Consider the following 11,336-nt stretch of genomic DNA (forward strand, 5'->3'; position numbering starts at 1 on the left):
TTAATAGGAAGAATAGCTACAATAAAAGGAATATATTACTGAGATTACTATATCTATTTCAAACAATTCCAATAATAGTGGGGGAAAAAATACTTTGAGGAACTCAATAAAATAATATTAATATATATAATATAAGTTTAAAAATGTTGCAAGATGCAACCAATAGAGGAGGCTTTGGGCTACTGAATTGGGAATTGTATTATCAGACTGCGGTACTTATATGGGTGAAAAAATGGGCTGTATTGAGGCATACAAGACTATTGACTTTGGAGGGGCATGATTTGCAATTGGGCTGGCATGACTTCTTGTGGTATGGGAAAAATAAAATACATGGTTACTTCTAAAGACATTACATTAGGAATTCATTATTGTTAGTGTGGGAAAAAAAGTAGAGAACAACATTATTTGAGGATACCAGTTTGGCTTTCAACAATGGAAGCACTGATTCATCCAAACGTTATTAATACACATTTATGACTAGTTACAAATCCCACACAGTCATGTGACTGAGGTTTTCTATGGTTTTTGTCAGTTTCCATCTGGTTTCCGGTTAAAAATGTCCATTGGGGAAAATGGACTTGATTAACAACCACAGTGTTATGTGGTTAATGACTTAATGACCACAAGGTTCATTTAATGAACATGGTGTTTGCCTAACCCAGGGATCTGCAACCTTAAATACTCAGAGCCATTTTTCTATTTTCTTTTAAACAGGTATCTCTCTCTCTCTGCCTCTCTCTTTTCTCCCTCTCTTCCTCTCTCATCTCTCTCTTTCTCCCTCTCTCTCTTATCTCTTTCTCCCTCTCTCTCTCATCTCCTCTCTCTTTTTCTCTCATTTCTCTCTCATGTCTTTCTCTTTCTTTCTCCCTATCTCTCTCTCATCTCTTCCTCTCATCTTTTTCTTTCATTTCTCTCATCTCTTTCTTTCTTTCTCCCTATCTCTCTCTTTCTCATCTTTCTCTCACACATCTCTTCTCACTCATCTCTCTTTCATCTCTTTCTCTCTCTGTGTGTGTGTGTCTCTTGTCTCTCTCTTTCCCTCCCCCTTCTATGTGTCTCTTGTCTCTCACTTTCCCTCACCTCTCTCTCTGTCTCTTGTCTCTCTCTTCCCCCCCTCTCTGTGTCTCTTCTCTCTCTCTCTCTTTCCTTCCCTCCCTCACTCTCTCTCTCTCTCCATCCCCAATGGGGGGAAGGAACTTCTTAACTGGTGCTGCATGGTGGGAGTCTGATGTCTGGAAGCCAACGAGCCATGTACTGAAGACCAGATGGGGGCAATCCCGAAAAAATAACACATGTCTTGTCACTTGCGAGTGCTTATGGTGAGGAGGAAGAGAAGCGCGGTGGGAGGAGGGTTGGCAGGTGTCAGAGGGGTGGCGAGCACTTCATGGCTCCTAAGGGGGGTCGAACCTCCCAGCTCACAACGTCTTCACCTGAGGGGCGAGCAGCTGAGTGAGCAAGCCAGCGATCTGCTGGCTGCCTCTAACCTGCAGTTTACTTGTGAACACCATTGGCCTTTTCCCCTGCCTCTCCCAGCCAATGGTGCTCACAAGTAAACTGCATCTAGAAATCTCAAATACAGATGGGAATGAATGTTTCTGTTGTAGCCGCTGGCTGGAGCTACTAAACAGGTGGCCAAACTAAGTGGCTGAAGGATCCCATCCTGTAACTGGGAGTCCAGGTGACTCGGCAATTGGTGAGTGGCTGGGCTCCTCAAGTGTTGTGGCCCATTGGTAGCCTGTGCAGGTTGTAACTGTTTCTGACGAGGAGGTTGGTGTGGTGCTACGCCAGCAGCCTGTGCAGCTGGCGCTCGAGTTGGACAGTGAGGAGGCTGGAGAAGATGTGGTGCCAGAGGCAGGGATTCAGCCAGGGCTTTCAGAATCTCCAGAAGCTCTTTTAAGTGAGAGGACGAAGAGGAGAAGCCTCTTTTCAATGCACAGGCGTGCAGAGCTGCCAAAAGGCAGGAGTGGCTCCTCAGGAGGAGGTCTCCTCGAGAGTAAGGCTTGGGGCTAATTGGCCACTCCCTTAGCCTATTTAAGGAGGAATGCCGATTGCAGCAAGCTGTAGGGAACAACTTTAGTTCATTCTCCTTCGCGTCTGGATTCTCTGCAAAATTGCTTCTGGGCTTTCTGCCAACCCTAGTAAGACTGTGATTACCTTATCTCAGAATTCTTGTAGGCTGTTAAAACAGTTTATTAACAGCCTTTGGTTGAAAAAGACTGAGTTATTTGAGTAAAATAAGCTTTCTATAGATTTTGTGTGTACTGCATTCTTTGGGATCCGTAGCTGGGGCAGAACATCGAGAGACAGAATTTGCAGGGGGCTGATCTACCGCTGGCTACAACACAATGTTCATTCTCATCTGCCCCAGGAGGGCACGGGCGAAGACTTTTACGGCTTTCTTTCTGCCTTGCAGAAACAGAGATGGACGACAGGCCTGAGAGCGCACAGCACCCCAGCGCAGCACTCTCCCAAGGGATGCCCACCCAGCCCCCTCCACCTTGCTAGTCCAGGTGATGATGATCTGCGTGCTTCCCTTGCAGGCCAGGCCATTTCAGGAAACACCCAGGAAGGGCTCTGGTGCCGCGATCTCCTGCGTGCTTCCCTCGCAGGCCAAGCCAGCTTGGGAAAACACACGGGAAGGACTCCGGTGCCGTGATCTCCCACACACTTCACTTTCAGAGTAGGCCAGCTTTGGGAAACACACAGAAGGGCACTGGTGCCATAATCTCCTACACGCTTCCCTTGCAGGCCAGGCCGGCTTAGGGAAACACACAGGAAGGGCTCCAATGCTGCGATCTCCCACGAGCTTTCCTCACAGGCCAGACCGGCTTGGGGAAACACACTGGAAGGGCTCCGGTGCCACAATGTCCTGCATGCTTCCCTCCCTCCCCACGCGCATTGGTTCACCTGCTGCTGGTATCACCCCTCCGTCAGCTTGCCCTCCCCCATTCACCTGCTGGCCCATGCCCTTCGGCCTTACCTTTGTGAGCAGCGGTGAGCAGAAATACGCAGCAGCTAGATTCTGCAAGTAGTGGCAGGGTGGGGTGGGCGTGCCCAGACATAATTTCTACTACCAGTTCGCCCGAACTCGTCAGGACCGGCTGAATCCCACCACTGCACACAGACCATTCAGAACCACACCAAGGCTATCCCTTTCATATACCTCCACATAAAACTTTCCCTAGGCTGGTTCTTGCTCTGTGGCACTAAGGTCTATGCATGCATACCTTCCTGCCAATTCAATGGGGGCCCATGTCCCACCTCAGGTGATTAACAATCCCTATGCCCTCACTGAAGAGTATCGGAAAACAGATCTTCAAACCTGAAGCCCTGATTGTGACTCACAAATAATGCTGCCCAGTAAGGCAGAATATATTGTACTGGCGATCTCATTAGGGGGAGTCCTAGAACGCACTGTGTGCAATTTCAGAAATATTAATAGCCTGGGCTTGCACACTGGCTAATCTCAATTTGATCTCACAAGCCGTGGATGCACTAAACTAAGAGTTAAGGCAGGTTCAGGAAGCAACTCTTGAAAATGGGCAGCCATGAGAGCACAATCATGGCTGTGAAGAATTTTGGGACATATGCTTGCTTCAACTTGACTGAAAGCTCACAGAAAGTGACATCAAACATCTAAAAATAATTGGCATAGAAAATTGGATACTATAAATTTCTTTTCTACTTAACAAAACATTTGCCCTGGCTGCTAAACCTCCATGGGTTGAAAGCTCTCTTTTGGGGAGCCACTGTAGGGATCCTTTTCTTCTGCCTCTATCAATGCCTTTCCCTTTGGATTAACAATCTAAGAAGTTGCTTCCCTGCATCCTGGAACTCCCCCCACAAAAAAATAAAAGCACCCATCAAGTCTCCCTCATCAGCTCGATTCTTAATCTTGTGCCAATAAAAGTGTGTGTGTCACCCACACTTTTATCAGTGGTGGGTTGCTACCAGTTCATTCTGGTTCAGGTGAACTGGTAGCAGTGGTGGCGGGAGGCTCTGCCTACCCGTCTGAACATCATCAAATAAGATCTGTGTATGCGCAGAAGCTTTTGTGCATGTGCAGAAGTGGCTCATGCACGAGCGAAGTGAGCATGTGTGCGCGAGTGAACTGGTAGCAAAGATAAGTGAAACCCACCCCTGACTTATATGGCACAAAGAGGAAAGTGCCCCCCCATATTAAAATATTCTTTATTCTTAATATTAAAAACAGGCAGAATATTATATTTTCCCAGAGGAGAATTGGAAAAAAATCATAACAAAGGCAGAAAACAGCCCCTGTCTTCCTTTCATAGGAAAACAGCTTCAAATTAAGAAACTTTGTCACGAGTGTTTTCAGAATTGCTGTAGCTACTTGATCAGTCACAAACAGTATGGACCCAATCAAGCCATCTCCTGTTTGCAATTAACTGCAAGCCTTCCCTGCCCTAGTTAATTGCAGGTTAACTCCCCATATAAGAATGGACCTTTCTGCTTGCTATTTGGGCCTAGACGCTGTTTAGGCCTAGATGCAGAGCCAGTGCTGAAGCACCTGGATGCAGAGCCCAGAGCAGAGCTGCAGAAGGGAGGAGAACTCAGCTAAGGAGTCCTGATGGCTGCAGCAGAGATAGCAGCAGAAAAGGAGCCAAAGAGCTGTGTAAAAATACTCCCATGGAGCTAGCTGCAACTCTGAGTTGAGATAGCTGGGAGCCTTTTGAAGTCTCCAATTTCCGCTTGCCTTTTGCTGAGTTGAAGCACGCAAGCCAACATCTGAACTGTTGCTGCTGTTGGAGCTACGATCGGAGGGAGAGCTGGACAGTTTCCCTGCCAGGAGCTTCAAGCCACATTTGCTGATAGAATTGTTTTTCACAGGTGACTTTTAGCTGTGAAGTTTACGCTGCTGCCCTTCTACCATCTCGATGATGTATCGACACCGAAGCTGTTTAATGTCATGTTAGTTTTTTCTTATGGACTGTTTCGGTATTGTGGAGAGGAATTTAGGGAGATGGCCTGGCTTCATTTAACCAAGATAAGACGTTGTTGTTAATGTGCCTTTTTTAAAGATATAGTGTTTTTTAAACATTTTGAAGTAAAGTATATTTTTATACAAGACTCCTCTGCTAGTTTTATTTCAGTCCTAGTGTGTTTGCTTGTCACGGTTCGGGGACAACCCTCAACCCCATCCTGACAATTGGTAGCAGAGGATGGTTTAGCGAACCTCCACTCATGTGGCGATACGCTAGACTGAAATGTCTGCAATTGAATTAAAGCAGGAAAAACAGATGTTGACTAGGACTGCAGTGAAAAGCATGGAGTCACAAAGTGGACTGTCTGGGGCTCAGGCCAAAACTGTTTTGGCTGAAAAACCCCAAACTCTAATTGACCAAGAGTGTAGTGGAGCTGCAGGTTTTGGAGCAGAAGCCTTATTTTTTGAAATGCCTAAGGCAGTGAGTAAACCACCATCACCTAAAGAAGTAAAGACTAGAAGAACGCCACTTCAGGCCTCGAAAACAAACTTAGAGGTGGATGATGAACTCAGGAAGGCAATCCTTCAAGCTTTAGGTTTGCCAGTAATAAGTGAGAACCCGATTGCTGATTTTAGCGAATCATTGAAGAATCCAGCCATAATGACAGCTAAAGGAAAGAAGATCGAAGTCCTAGAAAACACCGGACTGGTAAGAGACTTTCAATCCTTTTCTAAAACCCCTATTTTGGACTATAAGTGGAGAATGGGGGATAACAGACTGCCTGATTTGAATGTCCCTGCTTCTTCATTAGACCAGCATGGCCAAGTTGATACAGTGCCACCTGCTGTCAAAACCATTATAGATCAGGCCATAAAAATTCTAGCTCCCTTGACTTCCGGTTTCCCTGTCTTCGGCGACGGCGGCGCCTTTTGAAGCTCCGCCAGCCCCGCTGCCCGTAGAGCCGCTCCGAGACGAAGAAGCGGCTCGAAAACTTCCAAATCCGTAGGATTGAGGAAGAAGAGATCGCAGGGCACAGGTCGAGCCCCTGCAACCCCCCAGGGAAGTTTCTGGGGGAGAGAACAGGCGTGGCTCCCTCCCAACCTGCTGAAACTCCGGGCGACGTGGGACAATTCTGCTTTCGCAGAACAAGCCGGCTGCAGGAAACTCAAAGCGAAAAGAACCAGCTTTAATAAACAGCGAAATTACCTGAATCCTGAAACTTGGAAACGCAAGTATTAGCGCTTTGTTGACTTTTTAAACTGAGAAAAATGCGAATGAGTGAAAGTGCTTTGAAAAAACATGGCGCTCAGCCTTAGAGTTAACGAGCCAGCGAGTGTGGATTGGTGAAGTTATCTTGTTTTGTTACAAAGTTTCCAAGTTGCTACAAAGTTGCCTTGTTTGTAATAAGAGAAACAAGTGGAAAATTTCTCCCTTTTTAATGCTTGACTTTGCTTTACTTCAACCTTTATTTGATCAAATCTGGGGGACTTTTTTAGAAGTCTTTGTGCAGGAGGGAAAGGAAAAGGAACTTCCCTCTTTAGAAAAACTAGATCACGTGGCAGGATGGCTTCAAAGAAGCAGGAAGGGAAGGCAACAGGGGGGGGATCCCCTACACACAAACATGAAACGCAGCTTCCCCCTGCTCAACAGCTACAGACTCAGAAAAAAGAAATTGATGTGGGAGATTTAAAAGAATTTATTTCTAGAACTTTGGATGACAAATTTCAAAAATCTCAACAGGAGATAGATGATAAACTTCAAAAATCACATCAGGAGTTTATGCAGGAAATTAATGAAGTTAAAGATATGGTGAAACAGAATCAAAACAAGGTGACCAAAAAAATATCAGAAGTGGCATCTGGCCTGGCAGAATTTATTGGGAAAGTTGATTTTAAAGTTGAAGAATTTAAATCAGAAGTTAATGTTAAGATGAAAGACAATGATTATAAAATTGCTGATGTTGACAATAAAATGCAAAGAGTTGAAAACGAGATTGTCATGATACAATTCAGGGCAATGGAGTTTGCTATACGGCTTCGAGGAATTCAAGAGGAGGAAAGACAGGATTTGAGACAAGTTTGTTCTGAGGCCCTGGCTAAGATTTTACAAGTTAATCCAGATGTGGTTTTTCACAAAATAGACAAAATTTACAGAGTGAACTCTTGGGTGGCCAGACAAAGACAATTACCTAGAGATGTGGTCATATATTTTACAGATAGAGAAATAAGAAACGATATCCTGCAAAAATCCTTTTACACTTCTGTACAAGTGGGGGGCTCACGAATTGGAATTTATAAAGAATTGCCTCCTAAAATGCTGAAAGCTAGAAAAGAATTTGGCTTTCTTGTTAAGGAATTGCAAAATTTACAGATACCTTTCCGGTGGGACGCACCAGTTGGCATAATTTTCAGATACAAGGGAGAAAGATACCGTTTGAATACCGTGGAGAAGGCACAGCACTTCTACACTACTATTCTTAAGGAAAGAACACCATCTCCACGTACATCTACAGTTTTGGAGATTAAAGAGAGTGAAGAGAAGCAACCTCAACGAGAACTGCAAGAACAGTCTAAGCAGGAATTAGAAGAAGTGCAAGGTGCAGAAGGAGGTTTTCTGGATGAGCCCTTGCTGGAATCTTCTCCAATCTTGGACCCGGTTCGGATGATTGAAGTTAAGGATCAACGTATAACTCGAGCTCAAGCTAAGTTACTTAAACAAAAGCAACAACAACAACAGGAAAGACAAGACAAGGAGGCAGATAAGAGTACTGCACAAGAGACTGGAGCTATGGGAGGAGCGAGATCGAAGCTTTCGGATGATCTTCAATTATTTTGCTCTTTGCTCCAGAAAGAGGCTGATGATGTTTAAGTGTTTATCCTGGAATGTTAATGGGTTGAATTCAGCACAGAAAAGGAAGAAATTATTTACATATTTGAAACAATTTAATAATGATATAATTTGTTTACAAGAAACGCATATCACAACTCAAGATCAAAAATATTTGATAAACTCCAAACTAGGAACACATTTTATATCTTCAACTTCGCAAAAAAAGAATGGTGTGGTAATTTATGTAAATAAAAAGTTAACAGCTAAAGTTATAGAAACAGATGAAGATGGTAGGTTTGTAGCAATTGAATTGTCTACAGTAAATGGCCAAATTCTTCTGATTGGGATTTATGCTCCCAATCAACAACAGGACTATTTCTATAAGATGTTACATACTAAAATATTGCAATGGGATTACAGATCTATTTTAATGATGGGAGACTGGAATGGAGTAATCGACTCTAAATTAGATAAAAAACGTTTGGCAAAGTCTAGAATCAGATTACCACAGACCTTTTTTGACATGAAAGAAGATATGGAACTAAAAGATGTTTGGAGAATACATAATCCAAAAGAATTGGACTATACTTTTTTTTCTGACAGACACAGATCCTTCTCTAGGATTGACTTTATTTTGTTGACAGATGATTTACTTGTTAAGACAAAAAGAACAAAGATTTTTCCAAGAACTTTGACTGACCATAGCCCAGTATGGATAGAAATTGAGATGGACAAGGTTGAGAGACATTCTTGGAGATTAAATGAGAATTTGTTTAGATATGAAAAAAATACAACAGAACTTAAAAAGCATTTGAAAGAATTTTTTGAAATAAATTTGAATAAAGGTACCCCAATTGAAATTGTGTGGGATGCAAGTAAAGCTTATATGAGAGGGGTACTTATCTACATGAACTCTAAACATAGACTGTTCCGACAAAAGAAAAGATCTGAACTGGAAATAGAAATAAAGAATAAAGAACAGTTACTTATTAAAAATCCAACAGATGAAAGAATACGTAGTGCTATAAAACTTTTGAAAGACCAATTTCAAATGCTTATGGCGGAACAAGTTGCAACAAACTTACAATATGCGAAGCATAACACATTTTGTAACGCTAATAAACCGGGCAGATGGTTGGCTTACACATTGAGGAAAAAACAAAGTATACGGACTATTGATAGTATTGATATTGGAGGGAAAGAAATCTTTCAACAAAAATTAATTAAAGAAGCTTTTGTGGACTATTATACTAAATTATATGCTAAAGAGGAGGTGCAGAATGGACTTATAGAAAAATATTTAAACGATAAAAGAGTTACAAAAATTACTGATCAACAAAAGGAAAGAATGAATTATCCTATAACAGAGGAGGAGATAATAGTAGCAATTAAACAGTTAAAAACAGCCAAAGCTCCTGGCACGGATGGCTTGACTGCAGTGTATTACAAAACTTTGCAAGCTGAAATGGTGGAACAACTTAGAGATTTATTTTGCAATATTCAGCAAGGGGGTAAAATACCCCCATCATGGACAACAGCTTACATATCTTTGATACCAAAAGAACAAATCGGTCCTAAAAAACCAGAGAACTATAGACCAATATCTCTTTTGAATACAGATTATAAAATTTTTGCGAAAGTACTAGCCAACAGGTTGATGCCAGTAATTCAAAAGGTGATTCATGATGATCAAGCGGGATTTATCGAGGGCAGATATATGAAGGACAATGTAAGGCAAGTAATAGATTTATTGGAATATCTTGAGAAGAATAAACAGATCCCTGCAGTGCTGGTCTTTTTGGACGCAGAGAAGGCCTTTGATAGAGTGGATTGGAATTTTCTATTAAAGACTTTGAAAAAGATGGACTTTGGGATCAATTTATACAGGCGATTTCGGCAATTTATCAAGAGCAAAAGGCACAGATCATTATTAATGGAAGTCTGACAACAGACTTTAAAATTGAAAAAGGAACAAGACAGGGATGTCCGTTGTTCCCACTTTTATTTATTTTAACACTAGAAGTCTTGCTAAATGCAATACGGGACTCTAATATCTTGAAAGGTATAAAGATTAGGCAAGAGGATTACAGAATAAAGGCATTTGCAGATGATCTGGTTGTTACCCTATCACAACCAATGGAATCAATAATCTTGATGAAGGACATTATACAAGACTATGGTAAAGTTTCAGGTTTTAGATTGAATCCAAAAAAGACTAAAATGATAGCTAAAAACATGACACAAGATCGTAAACATGAGCTTGAAAGGAGGGCAGGTTTTGAGACTGTACCTAAGGTAAAATATCTAGGAGTTCAGGTTGCAGAATCAAATATGAAATTGTTTCAAAACAACTATGAGGTGTTGTGGCGAGAGGTGCAGAAAGTTATGGAGACTTGGAAAAAACTGCAGCTGTCTCTACTTGGAAGAATAGCAGCAGTTAAGATGAATATTTTGCCAAGATTTCTTTTTTTGTTTCAAATGATTCCAGTGCTTAAAAGTGATAAACAATTGAAAGTTTGGCAATCTGGAGTGAATAAGTTCGTCTGGAACGAGAAGAAGCCGAGAGTGAAATTGAAAATTATGCAAGATGTTCCAGAAAGAGGAGGTCTTAAACTTCCAAACCTACAGCTATATTATGATGCAGCAGCTTTAACTTTAACAAGTGATTGGTTTGGAAGTAAAAAGGCTGGAATATTGAATGCAGAAAGTTTTTGATCTTGAATTTGGATGGCATGCTTACTTATTTTATGATGACAAAGTTGATAAAGTATTTAAAAGTCATATACTTAGAGACTCTTTGATGAGAGTTTGGAAGAAGCATCGACTCAAATGGGATTATAAAATACCGCTATGGCTGGATCTTGGTCATACTTTGTGGAATACAAATATAATGTCACTCGGGGGGTTTTTATACAAAGAGGTTCTTTTTACAGATGCGGGCAGATGGCAGCTGAAGACATTGCAGACACTGTTGGACGAAGGGATTAATTTAACTTGGTTACAATATAATCAATTACAATTGAGATGGAAAGAGGACCAAAAAACTGGTATTATGTTGCATGAGGAAGAATTGGTTAGACATATAAGAGAGAAAGGTCCAATGCATATCAAAAGGCTTTATAATGTTTTGCTAGAAAGGGACTCAGAAACTGAATTAGTTAAAGATTGTATGATTAAGTGGGCACAAAATTTTGAAGAACCAGTGATGTTGGAAACATGGGAAAAAATTTGGGTTCAGAATGTTAAATTTACACAGTCGCAGAACCTGAGGGAAAATTTCTATAAAATGTTTTATAGATGGCATTTAGATCCCAAAAAGTTGTCATGTATGTACCCTAATGTTCAGCCAAAATGTTGGAGATGTGAATGTTTGGATGCTACGTATTATCATGTTTGGTGGACCTGTAGGAAAGTTAAGGCTTTTTGGATAAAAATTTGGTGGGTCATGCAGAATGTTTTGAAGAAAAAAATTCAATTTTCTCCACAACTGTTTTTATTGGGTATAGTTAAGGGTTTTACATTGGGTGAAACAAAATTGATATTGTATATGATAACAGCAGC

The 11,336-nt window shown here is 41.5% G+C and overlaps 1 protein-coding gene across 2 annotated transcripts in view; it reads left to right on the forward strand.

The window, feature by feature from the left end:
- The window catches only part of LOC132711246 (uncharacterized), a 29,965-nt gene extending 21,401 nt beyond the window's left edge, over positions 1–8,564 (forward strand). The window contains exons 2-3 of one of the 2 annotated variants that reach the window (XM_060689739.2): positions 715–1,319; positions 2,414–8,564. In XM_060689739.2, coding sequence (XP_060545722.1) covers positions 6,510–7,814 — 1,305 coding nt within the window. In that variant the 5' untranslated portion in view covers positions 715–1,319; positions 2,414–6,509 and the 3' untranslated portion in view covers positions 7,815–8,564. Of the gene's footprint in view, positions 1–714 lie in introns of both variants that reach the window. The other variant, XM_087874136.1, reaches the window with a different exon arrangement.
- Positions 8,565–11,336: the final 2,772 nt, after the last annotated feature.

Source organism: Pantherophis guttatus, chromosome 7 (genome assembly GCF_059756535.1).
Source record: "Pantherophis guttatus breed Tessera chromosome 7, ASM5975653v1, whole genome shotgun sequence".
Taxonomy (NCBI): Eukaryota; Metazoa; Chordata; class Lepidosauria; order Squamata; family Colubridae; genus Pantherophis; species Pantherophis guttatus.